The sequence below is a fragment of the Mesoplodon densirostris genome, chromosome 2 (genome assembly GCF_025265405.1).
Source record: "Mesoplodon densirostris isolate mMesDen1 chromosome 2, mMesDen1 primary haplotype, whole genome shotgun sequence".
Lineage (NCBI taxonomy): Eukaryota > Metazoa > Chordata > Mammalia > Artiodactyla > Ziphiidae > Mesoplodon > Mesoplodon densirostris.
Window position 1 is genome coordinate 12613851 of NC_082662.1, and position 17589 is coordinate 12631439.

Here is a 17589-nt window from a genome sequence, read left to right on the forward strand (position 1 = left end):
CTGCTAGAAATTCACCGCGGTCCCTACCCCTGGACTTGTGATGCCCAGACTTTCATGATCCACTGTCACAAGTTTTATCACAGCTGTGAGCACTGTTATTAACACAACTCTTCTTGAAGTATTTTTACTTAAATACATTCAATTTTACAACAATTCGTAAAAACAAACTAAAAAGCAACTGTATCACTGGCCTTGTATGGAAGGTGAACATAAAAATTAACACAATGAAAAGATGACCACTAAATGTAAATGTTCACCCCCTATACCAGCCCAAACCCTCGTGCACATCACCAGGCATACGTTTTCCATCCATTGGGAAGGACGGTGCCTGGGACGGGGGCAGGAGACGTGTGTTCTTCTCTCTGTCAGGAGCACACTTCTCTGCCTCAACTGAGAAAAAAGAAAAATGTCATTGTTCTTTTTTTCCAAACGGTGCCCATTGTGTCTTCCAAACAGCCCTTATTTAGATTGAACTCAAAAATATACCCCAAGGAAAGAGATTCTAATGAGTGGATAGGTATCTTGTACTGTTTAATCCAGGATCCATGCTGATCTTCAAAAGAAACTCAAATTTTCCCTCACCCAGCCCTTTCATTGCATCCGTTGAAAGAAAGTCTACTTTGCCTCAAAGATGTGGAATTGTCCCCCAATGGAAGGAATGAAGCGAATCCCAGACTAGGTTTCTGCCTTAATGAACCGGATGAAATGAGCTGTGAAGTTGACTTCCCTGTTGTTGGAACTCTTTCAGCAAATCCAGGACATGGAAAAAGAAATGAGGAAGCTCAGGGTGGAGCTGAAAAGGAGCAGTACCGAGCAGAGCCTGATCTCTATGACGCTGCAGGAAAAGAGCAAGGTATGGCAGGGACAGGTCGGCCTGGGAACCACTCTGGGGCAAGCACTCCACCTGCATCATCTCTGTTCATCCTCACAATGACCCCATGCGGTCTATACTGGTATTAACCCCACTTTACAGTTGGGAAAACTGAGGCTCACAGAGGTGAAGGAAGTTATCCAAGTTCACTTGCATAAAGTAGTTGTGGCAGAACTTGAATCCAGGTCTGCCTGACTCCAAAGCTCCTGTGTGTAACCACTACCCTAGACTGCCTTCAAATCTTAATTGTGAAATTATTTAAGAAAGAATTGATCCATTAAATCAAGTTTGCCAATGATGTTGTTCCAACTTAAATTCTCATATTGATTTTTTTTTGTCTTTTTGTTCCATCATTGAGAATGTTTTTGAAAATCTCAATATGTTTGTAATTTGTGTGTTTCTTCTTTTAATATGAACGATGTTTGCTTTATATATTTTGAGGCTGTGTTACTAGGTGCATCTAAATTTAGAATCCTAATACTTCCTGTAGAGCAAAACTTTAGATCATCGTGAAATGTCCCTTTTCATCTCTAGTAGTGTTTCTTCCTTAACGTCTCCTTTGTCATTTAGCTTCATCACTGGCTTTCTGTTGGTTAGAGTTTTCATACCATATCTTTTTCATATGTTCTCTGTCAATTTTTGTCTTAAGGTTTAGACATATGCCTTCAAATAGCGTATCATTTTTACAAACTCCAGTTTGACAATCTTTGACTTTTAGTCCATTTATATTATGTAATTACTCATGTACTGGGGTTTAAATCTACCTTCTTGCTCAATACCAGTTGTACCATCTGTGTTATGTTCCTTTCTCTCCTTTCTTGCCTCCTTCTGAGTGGATGGTTTTCTCTTATTCCACTTTCCCCCTCTACTAGCTTGGAAATATTTCACTTTTTTACTCTTTTTTAGTAATAGTAAGACAATAGCATTCATCCTTGACTCACCAAACTCACACATTAATTAAGTTTTTCACTCTTCTACTATTCTCTTAGTAGTCATCCTGAAGACTACAATATGCATTATTTATTTATTTATTTTTTTTGCGGTACGCGGGCCTCTCACTGTTGTGGCCTCTCCCGTTGCGGAGCACAGGCTCCAGACGCACAGGCTCATTGGCCATGGCTCACGGGCCCCGCCACTCCGCGGCATGTGGCATCCTCCCGCACTGGAATACGAACCCACGTCCCCTGCATCGACAGGCGGACTCTCCACCGCTGCGCCACCAGGGCAGCCCTGCGTTCTTCACTTCCCCAGAGGCACTAGTAGTTGGTGATCCTGCCCTTCTCCTGGACAGTGCCGTGAGCTTCAAGCACCTTCACTTCACTGACCCCCTCCAGGTTCATAAGCCATTGCTGTCATGTTCTAAACTCCTCTTGATACTTGAAACCCCACAAGACATTATTAGGGTTTTGCTATAGTCAGTATCATATCCACACATGACCCTTACTGTTGCTCGTCTTTTCTGCATCTCTGATCACCCACCTGGGTTCATTTTTCTTGTGTCTGAAGAATAGCCTTTAATGTTTTCCCTCATTGTGGCTCTGCTGATGGCAAATTCTCAGATGTGCCTGTGTGTCTGTCTGGAGATGTATATTTAACCTTCATTCTTAAAACACATTTGACTGCGTATTGAATTCTACAATGGCAATTCTTTTCTTTCAGCACATTAGATACAGCATTAGATATGTCACTATTGTCTTGTGGCTCCTATTATTTCTATTTAGAAGTCATCTGTAAGCCTAACTGTTGTACCTTTGCATAATCTGTCTTTTTCTCCGGTTGCTTTTAAGATTGTCTTTTCCCTTGATTTCCAGCAGTTTTATTATGGTTTATCTAGGTGTGGATTCAGTTTTATTTACCTTGTTCAGAGTTCGTAGGGGCTTCTTGAATCCCTGGCTTGGTGTTTTGCCTTAGTTCAGGCGCTTGGGCTCTGTACCACACAGGCAGTGGGGAGCTCCTAAGGCTTCTGAACAAGTGACTGATGCAATGACATTCGTGGACAGTAATCAGGGTGAAAATGATAGTTACAATTTCTCACGTACTAGGCGTTTCCTTGAACATTTCATCTCTTCATCTTCACAACAGCGCTGTGATCTAGAAATCATCCTCTCCATTTTACAGATGACAAATTCAAGGCTACTAGTTACTAGTAAAGTAACTAGCCCAATGGCACAGTCGGTTTTGTCTGACTCCAGGTTCGTCTGACTTCAGTAACCCTGGCGTAGCAAACAGCCACATGCTACTGTTTACACTGAAATTAATGAAACTTTAATAAAATTTTTAGTTCAGTTCCTCCATCACACCAGCCCCATTTCGAGTGCTCGATCCCCAGATGTGGCTGGTGGCTGCCGTATTAGACAACACAGCCTCGCTCAGAGTACCTGTACCATTGCAGAAAGTTCTGTTGGACAGAGCTGCCTTACAGCTGGGTAACTCTCACAGTACCGTTAAGATTGCACTGGAAGAAACTAAACTCGAGGCGAGGAGCCCAGTTGTCACAGTCCAGCTTGCATGTGAGAGGGGTTGGAGGACAGGCATGAGACCCCCGAGTGTGAGAGAGGGAGCAGGGCGGCCGCTGAAGGTGACTCTGAGGCTTGGGGACGGGAACGGGGGCTGTTCATGCAGCACACAAACAGGGGCAGAGTCCAAGGCTGGACTTGGCTTTTGCAGCACATGAAAAAGGCTGCTGACATAGAAGTCAGAGCATGTTTAGACGTGGGAGAAAACTAAGGCCCAGAGAGCTTAGATGACTTTTCCAAGGTAACGGAGCTGGGTAGAGGCTCTTCCACTGGACCTCACTACTCAGAAGAAAGCTCTTAAGGGCTTTTCTGGGTCTTTTATTATATCCCTGTGATCCCCCTCTTCAGATCCCTAAAAAAACAGCCTGTGAATTTGTTTCAGCACAAAAACTTTCCATTTATTTACGAAAGTTTGCCTCATTTCCTGTTAGTGCCAGAGCCCAGGGCTCAGCAGGTGCATCCAAGAATTGAGCAGCTGCGAGGCCTACACTGGCCAGCCAAGGGTAGTGTGGAGCACTCCCAAGCTTACCGTGCGTTGACTGTTACCCAAGCAAGGGGGGAAACCTAGGCAAGCTTCTCCACTTTAAATGCCTTCCTTTGCAGGCTGCAATTCTTAATAGACATTGCTTTAGCAAGCCTCCAGAGAGGTTACCTCCAGTGAGTGTGCTCAAAGTGGTGACGACAAACAGTTATGATAATAAACCCAATAATAACATTTCCAAGTACCCATCACGAGTTATTAGAACAAGACTGTACGGCGGACATTCCCGTCCACCTTTCATAGGTTACAACAGTACTTAACACACTCACAGAGCCCTTAAGCACTATTCCAAACATTGAATCCCCACAATAACTCTATGCAGTGATACTAGTATCATCATCCCCATTGGACAGATGAGGACACTGAGTCACGGAGCAGTGAAATAACTTTCCCAGGGTCATACGGCTTGTTAGGGACCGAACTGGGATGGGAGTGTGCGGTAGAACATAGTTGAGCCCCGGGTGCAGAGCTCGGCCCTTTCCCGTAGGGGGCAACTCCCTGTGAGTTTGCCTCCACCCTGTGCATGCCTGTGACCCCTGCTGCTGGGCTGCAGCTGTCCCTACCCCTCAGGGACTCCCCCACTGCCATTAGCCCCCCCAGAAGAGTTTCCCCAGAGGGCATGATGATCACATTAGCAGCAAGCCCTCGGTTTCATCATTCTTTCAGGTGGAAGAGAAGCTTCGGGAGGATTCCAGAAGGAAATTGCTTCAGCTGCAAGAAATGAGGAACAGAGAAAACCTCATTAAAGCCAATTTGGAAAGGGCAGTAGGTCAGGTAGGCATGCTGCAGAGCCCCTTCACGGGCCCGTGCTCTCCACGGAATCCCGCACCCAAGCGGCCGGTGGGGATGAATGAGGAGGAAGACGGCCTAGCTTAGTTCACCTGCTTATCTCAGGGACAGGGCTTTGTGTGGCTTCCGCGTCCCCGTGGATTTCACTAAAGAGGCTTTTCCTTCTGGGAAGCTGCCCACTCCAGTGTTTGCTGTTGCCTGAGACCCTGACCAAGCAGCCAGTCCCAGCTCAAGGCCCACCCCAGTGAACCAGCTGTGCGGTTCCCTCTTGGGAAGGGTTTGAGCTCTTGACCCCGGTGGTGTTTCTAGCACTTTCACCTTCACATTTTTTGTCTTGACATTTACAGCCATCTTTCTTCCTCTGGGCCCCCAAACAGATGCTACAGTCAGTGTCCCCAGGGAAATGCCACATTTCTGTTTGTTTGTTTGTTTTGTTTGGTCGAACCGTGTGGCTTGCAGGATCTTAGTTCCCCGACCAGGGATGGAACCTGTGCCCCCTGCAGTGGCTGCGTGGAGTCTTAACCACTGGAGCACCAGGGAAGTCCTGCCACTTTTCTTAATAAAGTAAAACCCAGAATACCACAGCTTATGCCAGGTGGAGGTGGGCAGGGTGGGGAGAAGGCCATTTCCCAGGTCTCTGACCCAAGATGGCCCAGTGGCCCTTCCTCTGACACGTGGCACAGACATGAGGGCCAGAACATGCAAACGAGCCTTCACCAAAGGCTAAGGGAGAGCAAACGAGAACACAAGATGGGGCACTGGCCCTCCAGAACACAGCCCACCGAGGGCAGCCCATCTTGGGCCCCTCCACAAGGCATCCTCTCCTGGCAGCCACGGCTCCAGGGGGACCAAGAACGTTTTGCGTGTCTGTGTTTGTGCTTTTCTTTTTCTGGAAGAGTGAGTCCACCTCGTCACTCATTGGATGCTCAGAAGGATCTGTAAACCACCAAAAAAGGTTAAGAACCACGATCCTCAAAGGAGCCCTCCGTCCCACCCAGCCCAGCCCCCAAAGCCCTTGCGTTTGGTAGCATCCAAGCCTGAACCATCAGTGTGACCGGAATTTGTCCCACGCGCTGAACTTCAGAGGCACCCACAAGTTAAATGACGATGCTGACCCTCAGGCAGGTTTGAAAGCCTCTTCAACCAACTTCCACACCATCACCCCCGGTGTCCTTTCTCCTGCAGGGTGCCGACCCCTTAGCAAGGCAGAGAGCCCGCCAGCCTGGGCTTCCCTCCGTGCACCTGGGCTACCCCTCACCTTGCTGGCACTCTGCACCCACGGCGCACACCCGCTTTGAGGGCATGATCTGCGCCACTTGCCGAGCGCCTGGTCGTGGCTCTGGCCAGGGGTCATCCAGGAAGACCCTCAGAGACCCTGAGATTCCTCCAGGTCTAGACTCAAGAGAGAAAGGACGAACGAGGCTTCTCTGAGCTGCCTGTGCCTTCCTGCTTCACCCCCTTGTCTCCACAGCCCGCTCCCGGCCTGAGGTCCTGCCCTTCCCCAGGCCAGTGACCACAGGACTCAGCCCATCGTCCAGCAGGACCTGTCCCTCCCCACCCCCACCCCCCACCAAGCAGTCCTGTAGGGCGCCTCTGGTGATAACGCAGGCCATTGCCCACAGGGCCCTCTCTACATAACCTCTTCCTCGGGCGAGCTAGGACCCTCCCTTGGCCATGAAACCCGCAGACGACCCAGAGTCCCTCCAATCACCCGGCTGGCTTCCGGCAGGATGACTGCAGAGGTGTCCTTAGGAGAATCATAATTCCTCTACTTGGCTTCCCAGAGATCCCTGGTGTGCAGCAGACTCCTGTGTCTTAGGACCTGTTGACGTTCTCATTGATTCCGTGGCCCTTGTGGTCCTTCAGGGCTCTGTTTTAGAGCCTTTCATGACCACATTTTGCCAGTGAGCCAAAAACCCAGGCCAAGGGCCATCACGTTGGGAAATTTCCAGAGAAACTTGGGCTTCTTTGCCGTTCAAGTCTCATAAGCCTGGGGCATCTTGAACTCGTCATTCTAGAAGCCCTGATTTAATTTAACTGCGTTGTTTCATCCTCCGTAATATGAAGACACCAGCATCAGGGAGGCACTCAGTAAAAACTGGCTGAACTGAAGGAGAGGACTTTGAACATCTGACTTGACAGGTGTTTCTGTTCTAAGCATTCGATGAACGTTTATTGAGTGCCTGCTGTGTGCCAGGCGCTGCACCAGGCTCCGGGGACCTGGAGAGGAATACAGGAGACGTCGTCTTCAGGACACAAGGTCTAAGGCACAAAACGGCAGCAGGCAGCTCCTCCTTCTCTCCCCAGGCGCCCTTGCAGATGACACGAGTTACCCGGGCTGGCAGCCTCAGTGTTTATCTCACAGCCTGGTGCCAACGTAGCAATTACGGAAGAGCGCTCCTGGCCCTGGACTTCCCACTGGATAATTGGCAGCAAGTGGCTCTTCCGAGAGCCCGAGACGTGTGTGTGCTGACCGTGTGCGTCGGCTAGGTTAGGTGGGCACACCTGAAAAGTTATTAAAACCTGCTGTCCCCCTCTCTTGTGTGGGCACTGCCCCTTCTGGTGAGAGGTGAAGGTGTTAATTACCCATAATGACCACTAAAGGCATGCAGAGCCTTCTCACCGATTTCTCCCAGACCCAGCGATGGAGGCGCCTCCCCCAGCCTTGCAGCTGTAGCTGCGCCACTCACCTCATCCCCTTCCCTTTCTTTGTGCTGCAGCTGGAGCTTTTCCGAGGTCAGGTCCTCAAGGCCACCTGCGGACACGTGAAACCGTTCCAGGACAAACCCGTCTCCAATCAGCAGGTTCGTCTCTCTTCCCCACTTCCTCCTTCAGGGACCCGGGGCTCCAGACACTGGGAACATATGTTCCTGTTTTTTGTTGGTGGCACATATTTTTCACACTGTTGCTACTCCATAAAGATTTGTTTTGATTTTCTGGGATTTCCTGGCTTTTAAAGTAAAAGCCAGTTAAACTCCCTTGCAGTGTTTCTGTGAAAATCAAACTAAACCACCCAGGACTGTGTCTGGTCGGCAGACCCGCACGGTGAACCTCCATTAGCCCCGCGAGGAAAGGGGCGGCCTCAGCATGGACGGTGCGTCCTCGCTCGCTCGTTCCTCCTGAAGTGGCAGATGGCAGTGAGGGTGGGCCTCTGGCTGTAACGATGCCTTATTATCCTTCCGTTTATCCTCTCCAACCCTGGGTGTCAGCGCACGGGTCACAAGATCACACCACGGGCTTCTCTCGGACGACCTCCTTTTTAGGGGCCCACAGCATCAGGCTCAGCGTGATGAATCCCTTCCAGAATGCAGAAGAATCTAGAACACACTCGTGGCCACATGACAGGCCTTTGGCTCTTAAAAAACCATCTCTGATCCTGGGAAACATGCCCCGGTGACAGAGCCAATATCCACCCTCCAGAGCCGTCCCCAAAACACGCCAGGACCTCCCTCCTCCGAGCTTAAGCTGAAGCCCTCCAGGTCCCCTCTCCCCAGAGCCACCCTGCATTTTAATTTATTGATTTATTTATTTTTGCTGGGTTGGGTCTTCGTTTCTATGCGAGGGCTTTCTCCACTTGCGGCGAGCAGGGGCCACCCTTCATCGTGGTGCGCGGGCCTCTCACTATGGCGGCCTCTCTTGTTGCGGAGCACCAGCTCCGACGTGCAGGCTCAGTAGTTGTGGCTCACAGGCCCAGTTGCTCCGCGGCATGTGGGATCTTCCCAAGCCAGGGCTTGAACCCGCGTCCCCTGCATCGGCAGGCAGACTCCCAACCACCGCGCCACCAGGGAAGCCCCACCCTGCATTTTAAATCTTTTTTTTTTCTTTTTCTCACCAGTTACTAGAGAAGATCACCAGGGTCATAGAGGACAATATCAACGTTTGGCAGCAAAAGCGGACCCTGCAGAAGGAGACCCAGCTCAGCAGCTGCAAACAGGAGGAAATCACCCAGAACATCAAGAAGCTGAAGACATCCTTAGACAGTTGCCAGGTGCCCCCTTCTCCATTCCTCAAATGTCCCCTGTGTCTCATTTTTGTGCTCCTTGTTCAGGAAATTGTCCAGCTCTGCTTTTAGTCCACCTTTTCTCTTGTTGGAGAAATCTGTTTGAGATCAGAAAACAAAGGACCTCCAGAAATGCCTCCCAGGTGAACTTGGTGTGGCCAAGGAGAAGCTGCCCGACACACTCCAAGTACTGCCTTTGGGAGGCCCCAGACCCCGGGGAAAATAAAACAGCCCCGTGTTATTTCCAGAGAAACCAAAGAAACATTCTGCTCTTTATTTGCAGTTTTCTTTTCTGTCCCAGCAGTGGAAGGCTGCTCTTACCCTTATTGGACCAGAGGGTCTGGCAGAGCCCCCACTTCATGGCCCCCACGCAGGGATCCAGCTTATCACATCAGGCAGCTGCTTCTGCTTTCTCTGGAAATATGCAGCTACTATTTGGGGAGTCTGGGCAAATGTTGGCTTGTCAGCACTCTTTCAAATCAGGAAACCGCACTTTATGACCAGCTTGTGTGTTGATCTCAGCAGGAATTCCGTAGCCAAATTTGCTTCCCCTTTCAGCCAAATCGTCCTTGGCAATTTGACTTTGGAATTGCCTATACCTAGACAAAGGGTCTCTTTGACCATCCAGAGTCCCAATTAGAGTGCACGTGAAATAAAAGCTGCCTCCTTCCTTCCGCCCCCCAAAAAAGGGAAGTAGAACTGGGCCGTCACAGGGCGGCCAACATACGGCTCTGCCTGCTTCACGGGCACGTCAAGAACACTGCTCTGTGCGGGTCACAACCGTCAGGTGCTATTTCTGGCGATGGTGCCCGGGCTCCTCACGACCTCATCTCTTTCCAGGCGTGCATGACAATGTCTTGCTCTAGCAATGACCTGAAGAAGGAGGTCGACCTCCTGCAGCACCTGCAGGTGAGCCCACCTGTCTCAGGGCTCCAGAAGGTGGCGCTGGACATCTTGCGCCTGTCACTGTCCTGGCTGGAGGAAACGGAGCATCTCCTCCACGAGGTGGGGATCCAGTTCTCCAGCTCCGACAAAGATGATTGAAACTCTTTTCTCACATAGTTACATGACTGAAATATTGCGTTGAATCTGATCACGATGGGACATCTGTTGAGGGAGGCTTCTTAGGTATGTGGCCAAGTGTTCCCTTCTCCAGACTTCACTTTGCTTCACCACTTGAGAAGCAGCGTTCCTGAAAAAAGTACACAAGTGAGACGTGATTACTGGAGAAAAATGAGACGTGACAGAGGCAAAAGGAAAAATCGAAATTATGCTAAATCTTCTCTCTCAGAAGTAACCATATATATACATATATAGAGTAGAGACATTTTTTAGAGCAGTTTTATGTTCATGGCAAAATTGAGAGGATGATACAGAGATTTCCCAGGTACCCCCTGTCCCCACTCATACACAGCCTCCCCCATTTATCAGCATCAGCACCAGAGAGGTACAGTTGTTAGAACTGATGAACCTACATTGACACATCCTAATCACCCAAAGTCCATGGTTTACATTAGGGTTCACTCTTTTTTTTAATTTTAATTTTATTGGAGTGTAGTTGATTTACAATGCTGTGTAGGGGTCACTCTTGGTGTTGTACATCCTATGGGTTTGGGCTTGGACAAATGTGTGATGACATGTATCCACCATTATAATATCATACAGAATCGTTTCACTGCCCTGGCCTTTCTCACCTTCTGAGATGGCCCACGCCCTGTCTGTGGAGTGTGTTTCTCTCTAAATAAGTCCACGTCTTACCTATCACTTTGTCTCTCACTGAATTCTTTCTGCGATGAGACATCAACAAGCTGAGCTTCATTAAGTCCTGAGACCAGCAGGTCCACCAATAATGAGGCCAACCCCGAGGAGGACCCAGAGGCCCTGTAAATCATGATGCTCCACCGGGAAGATGGTCCAGTCCTGAAGGTGCCTTTGATCCCAAATCTACTGCCATAAGCAGAAGCCAGGGAGCATGGTGGGGGATGTGGTTCAGATCAGGCCATCTCTGAGCAGATTGGTGGATTCTGTGCACAAAGCCCTGGTATTAGGTCAACTCGATTTATGAGTTTCACTTCTCAGGTCACTCTGTAACTACATAGTAACAGAAAGTACAGAGAATTCATTAAAAGCCACCTGTGGAGTCCATAGAGGGGAAGTGGGGTGGATGAAGTTACAGATCAGGGACGTGGTAATAAAGCAAAATGATGATAACCCATAAACCAGAATATCTAGAAACTGATATTCTAGAAATTGAGGAAAGTAAAGCTACAAGTTTAACAAAATAAAAAGAAGCAAAGGAGAAGCCAACTTCAAAGCTAGCCTATGCAATTCCTCCAGGGCAGCGCACGTTTGTCTGATTGAAGCCTGGCCCTGCTGTTCTTCAGTGCCTTCCTATTAGTGCCTTAAGTAATCAACATCTCCAGTAATCCCTCTGCAGTGTTTAGGAATTCAACTCGTCATGGGGAAACCTGTGGTTTGAGGACTTACGTTTTTAAGAAAACTTCTTTTCTTTTCAAAACTGGACATTTTTATTCCAAATAAAAGAACCTATCCAAAAAAAAGAATAGTTTCACTGCCCTGAAAATCCTCTGTGCTCCCTCCCAGCCCCCCCGCAGCCCCTGGCAAACACAGATCTTTTTACCATCGCCATAGTTTTTGCCTTTTCCAGGATTTTATGTAGTTGGAATCATACAACTTTTCAGATTAGTTTCTTTTATTTAGTAATATGCATTTTCGTTTCCTCCAAGTCTTTTCATGGCCTGATAGCTCTTTTTTATTTTTTTAAGTGCCAAATAATATTCCATTATCCATTCACCTACTGAAGGACATCCTGGTAGCTTCCAAGTTTTGGCAGTTATGAATAAAGCTGCCATAAACGTCCACGTGCAGGGTTTTGTGTGGACATGTTTTCAACTCCTTTGAGTAAATACCAAGGGCGCGGTTGCTGAATCGTGTGGTTAGAGTACATTTAGGTTTTTTTTTTTAATTAATTTATTTTATTTTATTTATTTTTGGCTGCGTTGGGTCTTCATTGCTGCGCACGGCCTTTCTCTAGTTGCCGCAAGTGGGGGCTACTCTTCCTTGTGGTGCACGAGCTTCTCATTGCAGTGGCTTCTCTTGTTGCATTGCATGGGCTCTAGGCGTGCAGGCTTCAGTAGTTGTGGCACGCGGGCTCAGTAGTTGTGGCTCACGGGCTCTAGAGCACAGGCTCAGTAGTTGTGGCACAGGGGCTTAGTTGCTCCGCGGCATGTGGGATCTTCCCAGACCAGGGCTTGAACCTGTGTCCCTTGCATTGGCAGGCGGATTCTTAACCACTACGCCACCAGAGAAGTCCCTAGAGTACGTTTAGTTTTTAAGAAAACCACAAAACTCTTTTCCAAAGTGACTGTTTTGCATTCCCACCAACAATGAATGAGACTTCCTGTTGCTTCACGTCCTCGCTAGCGTTTGGTATCGTCACTACTATCATATTTTGTGTGGAACTTCCAGGGCATTTTCCCATGGAAAGAGCTGTGTGATTCTAGGCAAGTTACTTCCCCTCTCTGTGCCTGTTTCTTTACCTGTAAAATGGGGATAATAGGGAATACTCACCCCTTAGGATTTTTGTGAGGATTAAAATGCATTGATATATGTAAAGTACTTAGAATAGTACCTGGCATAAAATAGGCCCTACCTATATACATGTATTGATTTTTTAACTTTACAAAAGAATAATGTCATATTATATCCAATTTCCTTTAGTTTCGTTCCTAACAGTACATCAGGAACACCCTTCCATGTCAATACACACAGGTCTACATCATCGCTGTCACTGATGGCAAGGAATCCCATTCTGTAGGATGTACCATAATTTATTTAGCCAGTCCTCTATCATGGGCATTTAAGTTGTTTCAAGTTTTTCACACTTAATAGATGAGGCTGACATAAATATTATTCACACATACCTGTTCATCTTATCTTTATCATCCTAGATGTGGAAGGATATGAACCACTTTCATTCAACAAAGATTTATTGCAGGCCTCCTAGATACCAGGCACAGTGCAGGATGGAGATATAATGGGGTCAGAAACAGGTAGAATCCAGGTTATGTGGTATATGGATGTTGGCTGTAAAATTCCTCCCTCTTTGCTGTACATTTGAAATCTTTCATAATAAAATACTGGGGAGCTAACAGGCACTCTCCCTGCGCTTGTAGATCTTACGGTCTCAGGGAGGAATAAGGGTGGGGCATTAACTGAAAAATCACTCACATGTAAAACTTTAATCATGACAGTTGCTTTGAAGGAGAAGTGCAGGGCTCTGACCTGGTCAGGGACGGCAGGGCACCTGCAGGATGCATAGGAGTTATTTGCCAAAGAGGGGAAGGGAGGGCATTCTGGGTGGAGGGAGCAGTGTGGTGGGATCGCAGGAAGCATGGAGAACTCAAGGGGCTAAAAGAAATGGAGGTGGAGGGCAGGGACTGGTGAAGGAGGTCCGCAGGGGCTGTATCATGGTGTGGCCAGGGGCTTGCAGAGCCCTGGTAAGAAGCTCTGCTTTAACCTGAGAGCAGAGAGAAGCCCACAAAAGGTTTTAAGTAAGGAACTGATGGAACAGGCTTGCATTTGGAGACAGTCATCTTGGCCACGAGTGGAAAATGTACAGGAAGGTGGCCAGCACAGAACCCCAGGAGAGCAGTTAGGAGGCTGTCACAAGACACGATGGTGGCCCTCACTGTGGCAATGTAGGTGACGGAGCAAGAGAGAAGATTCCAGGGGCATTTAAGAGATGAATCAGAAGGCCTCAGTGATGGAGTTAGATATGGCTAGAAGGGAAGTGATGGAGAGAAAGGGGGCTACAGATCTCCAGGTTTCTGGCTTGTGTTAAAAGTACAGATGTGGTTCCTTCACTAAAGTCCAGAGTAAGGAATGCCACAGGAGGACCAGGTTTGAGGGGGAAGATGAGTGTGAGGTGCCTGTAGGCATCCAAAGTGAGGTGTCAAGGACGCAGCTGTCACCCTGGATATCCAACCGTATCAGTGATGTGGCCCCGGAACCCAGAAGAACATGTGCCACATAGCAGGTGCTTAGTCAGATGGGATGGATGGACGGGTGGATGGATGGATGGTGATTAAAGCCATACGTGTGAATGGTATCACTAGGAAGAAAGTATTGAATGAGAGGGGAGAGCCCAGGGCCACACCTGGGAAACTCCAACATTTATCGTTGATCCTTCTTGCCAAAGCGCTCTCCAGAGAGGCTGCACAAATTTGACATTCTTGCAATAATGAATGAGAATAGAGGAGTGATTTTCAACTCCGGTGATTAAACAACCCCAGCCAGGATATGTCTAAGGTAATCCAGAAGGTGGTGTGAATTTCTTTTAAACGTCTTTAAAAAGAAAGGCAAAATCAAGATTAACTTTTCTGTAACTGCCTGCCCCTCACAGATAGCATAGAGAAGAGGGGGGCTGCATTTCTCCCAGCAACCCAGCCCCTCCCCAACCCCTGTATTACTGTTGTTGTAATCATGGCAGAGTCTGAGTGTGCATGAAACCAGGAGAGATGTGGCCCACAGTTCTAGCTGCTCTTCAAAATCAGAACTAAAACAAGGAAAGACCACGATCTCTATCCTAGTAATAGCGGGGCCAAGCAATGTGTGCACTGTCCCCTCCCCAGGCTTCAGGAGTCACTGAAGCCTCTGTCTCTAAATCTAGTCATACATTACCGTAAAGAAACATGGGTTGCAAAATTAAGCCATCAGGGGCTTCCCTGGTGGCACAGTGGTTGAGAGTCCGCCTGCCAATGCAGGGGACACGGGTTCGTGCTCCGGTCCGGGAAGATCCCACATGCCGCGGAGTGGCTGGACCCGTGAGCCATGGCCGCTGAGCCTGCGCGTCCGGAGCCTGTGCTCCGCAACGGGAGAGGCCACAACAGTGAGAGGCCCACGTACCGCAAAAAAAAAAAAAAGAAAAAAGAAACTGGCTCAAAAACTTTTTATGTGTTAGTCCACCATGATAAGTGATTCAAGGTACTTCCCATTACTGAGGCCAGCAGGGGATCCCCGAGTCACTCATCACCATACACAAACAGTCCTAAGAGCCTTCTGTGTTCACAGTTCCTAAGAGGAGGGTAGGAACCATGGTTTGTTTAACTCCTCCTGGGTACTTGTCACTGTGTTAGTTGTTTTACATGTACTGTGTACTTTCATCTTCCAACAGCTCAATGAGCCAGATACTATTGTCGTCTTTATTTTGCAAGTAAGGAAACTGAGTATCAATAACATTAAGAAACTTGCTCAAAGTCACACAGCTGGTACGTGGTAGGGTCAGGACTCAACACTGAGGTCGTTGTGATCCTAGCACTTGTGTTTTTTCTGTGACCCCACATGCCCTCCAAAGATCCAGAGGGGTACCAGGTACATGCCCAGTTCCTAGAGGACAGGTTCTGTCGTTAACTTGAACAGAGACAAACCTGAGAGTTTCATTCCCTGGAGTGAAGGATGTCGGATGCGCGCCGCGGGCCTCGCCCCAGCAAAGCCCCATTTGCATTAGAGCGAATGATTCTGAGTTCAGGCTTTGGAGACCAGCTGCTGAGGTTTGACTCTCAAGTGTGCACTTACTCATTGTGCGAGCAGGTCTCGACTTCTGTGTGCCTCTGTTTACTTGGTTATAAAATGGGGTTAAGGTCTCACCAGGTAGTTGTGAGGATTAAACGACGTGGTACCCAAATCATGGGGTCACACATAAGCCTTAGTAAACGGTAGCTGCCATCCGCATCAGCCTTGAATACTTGTTGATTGAATGTGAACTAAATGTGGATGGCAAGCAGATGGGTATGCGCACAGGCAGGGCAGCTCAATTTACTCACGCCGAGGTGCCTTTACCAGCGACCCCTGCCGCATCTCTATTTGACAGCTAGTCAGATTTTCTTAGCCGTGAGCACTCAGTTCTCTTCCCAGGCCTTTTTCCTCGGCTCTTGACAATGGGCTGCATTTCCTAGCTGCCGAGTGGTAAAGCTGGGACTCCATCCAGGTCCCTCTGACCTCAAAGCCCCTGCTCTGAACCACCATACTACCTGCCTTTTAAAATATTGTCCTAAGGGATAAAACGCACGTAACCACCTAGGTCTGTAAAATCCTGGACTAAATCCCTCAGGGAAATCCAGGTTGAGTAACTATTGTTGGATCATGTCATGAGCAGCCCAGGAGATTGGGGTCACTACTAAAGATCTGATTGGTTAAGATATCACCTAACACCTGTCAGAATGGCCGTCACCAAAAAGAACACAAATAACAAGTGTTGGAGAGGATATGGAGAAAAGGGAACCTACACTGTTGGTGGGAATGTAAATTGGTGTGGCCACTACGGAAAAGAGTTTGAAGGTTTCTCAAAACACTAAAAATAGAACTACCATATGATCCAGCAATTCCACTCCTGGGTATTTATTCCCCCAAAATGAAAAACACTAATTCAAAAAGATACATGCACCCCAATGTTCATAGCAGCATTATTTACGATAGCCAAGATATGAAAGCAACCTAAGTGCCCATCAACAGATGAGTGGATAAAGAAGATGCAGTAGGGAATTCCCTGGCGGTCCAGTGGATAGGAGTTTATGCTTTCACTGCTATGGCCCAGGTTCAGTCCCTGGTTGGGGAACTAAAATATAACCTTTAAAAATTGTGAATCACTATGTTGTACACCTGAAACATACAATATTTTACATCGACTATATCTCAATTAAAAAATAAAAAAGCTGTGACCTAAAAAAAAAAAATCTGATTGGTGAAGGGTTACTGTGTGGTCCCACTGGAAGACAGGAAAAATCTAAGGAGGACCTTAAAAGTTAGCTCCCCTCTCGTCCTGCCTGGTTTCTCAGCTTCTTTTGATAAGGGAAAGAAAGGACTTTTTACATTTATCTTTGCAAGCTCAGTTGATTGTGTCTATTTCTGCAAGACTTTGTTGCAAATAAAAGGATTCCCTGCATACATGGAAAATCGCTCTTTCTCAGATATCCAAGATACGCAGTATTTTTATGTGAAAAAAATAGAAAGTTGTAATACAATATGCACAGTGTTCTCCCCTTTTATTTCTTTTTTTTTTCCAAATGCCAATATCCGACTACAGGAGAAATCTGGAGGAAAAGACATAAAAGTGTTGAGAGTATTATCCCAGCATGATGAGACTGCGTGAGCCTTGACTTTCACTCAGTCGTTCAACAACTATTTATTGCAGCCCTACTGTGTGCCAGCCACTGAGGATACAGCGGGGGGACACTTTCCACTTTATGGGTTTCTGCCCGTTTGGATTTGTGTAACAGGCATGTGTAACTTTTGTAACCAGAACTATAATCAAGAATTGCTTCTTCTCCCAAAGAAGAAAATCCCTCTTTCCAACAGCTCAAGTCCGCATCACCCAGCTCTGCCATCTCGGGATCCGCCCAGTGCCCCTCTCCTCACGCACCCTTCACATCAGCCAGCCCAGCCCTTCACTCTCCAGCCTTTAGTCTCTCTGAAAAGAGAATGACAGACCTAGGTCTGAATTCTGATCCTACTGCTTACCAGCTCCATAGCTGAACCTTGCTGGGCGTCTGTGTCTCACCTATAAATGCAAACACATTTCCTTGCTGGGCTGTTTGTAATGCTCAGAAAATATCACGTGTTAAACTCCTAGCATGTTGCCTGGCACACGGCAAGTGGTTAATACTGAATAGCTATTATTATAATATTATTCTCACTCTTCCAAGCTGGAAATTCTCAGCAAGTGGCATTGCCAGGGGTCAAGGGCCCAGGCACGAGCCTGTTCAGCTCCCCTCCTGTCTCTCTCCGCACCTATCTTTCCTCCTTTCCCTCCATCTTCCCTCACTACGTTCTCTTTCCAGATGCAGCTCTTCCC

The 17589-nt window shown here is 47.7% G+C and overlaps 1 protein-coding gene across 1 annotated transcript in view; it reads left to right on the top strand.

Moving 5' to 3' along the window:
- LOC132477587 (forkhead-associated domain-containing protein 1-like) overlaps positions 1 to 17589 on the top strand; it is a 129123-nt gene that overhangs the window by 65341 nt on the left and 46193 nt on the right. The window contains 5 exon segments of the mRNA XM_060080020.1: positions 749 to 853; positions 4595 to 4702; positions 7438 to 7521; positions 8553 to 8705; positions 9558 to 9750. Of these exon segments, the coding sequence (XP_059936003.1) occupies positions 749 to 853; positions 4595 to 4702; positions 7438 to 7521; positions 8553 to 8705; positions 9558 to 9750 (643 nt within the window).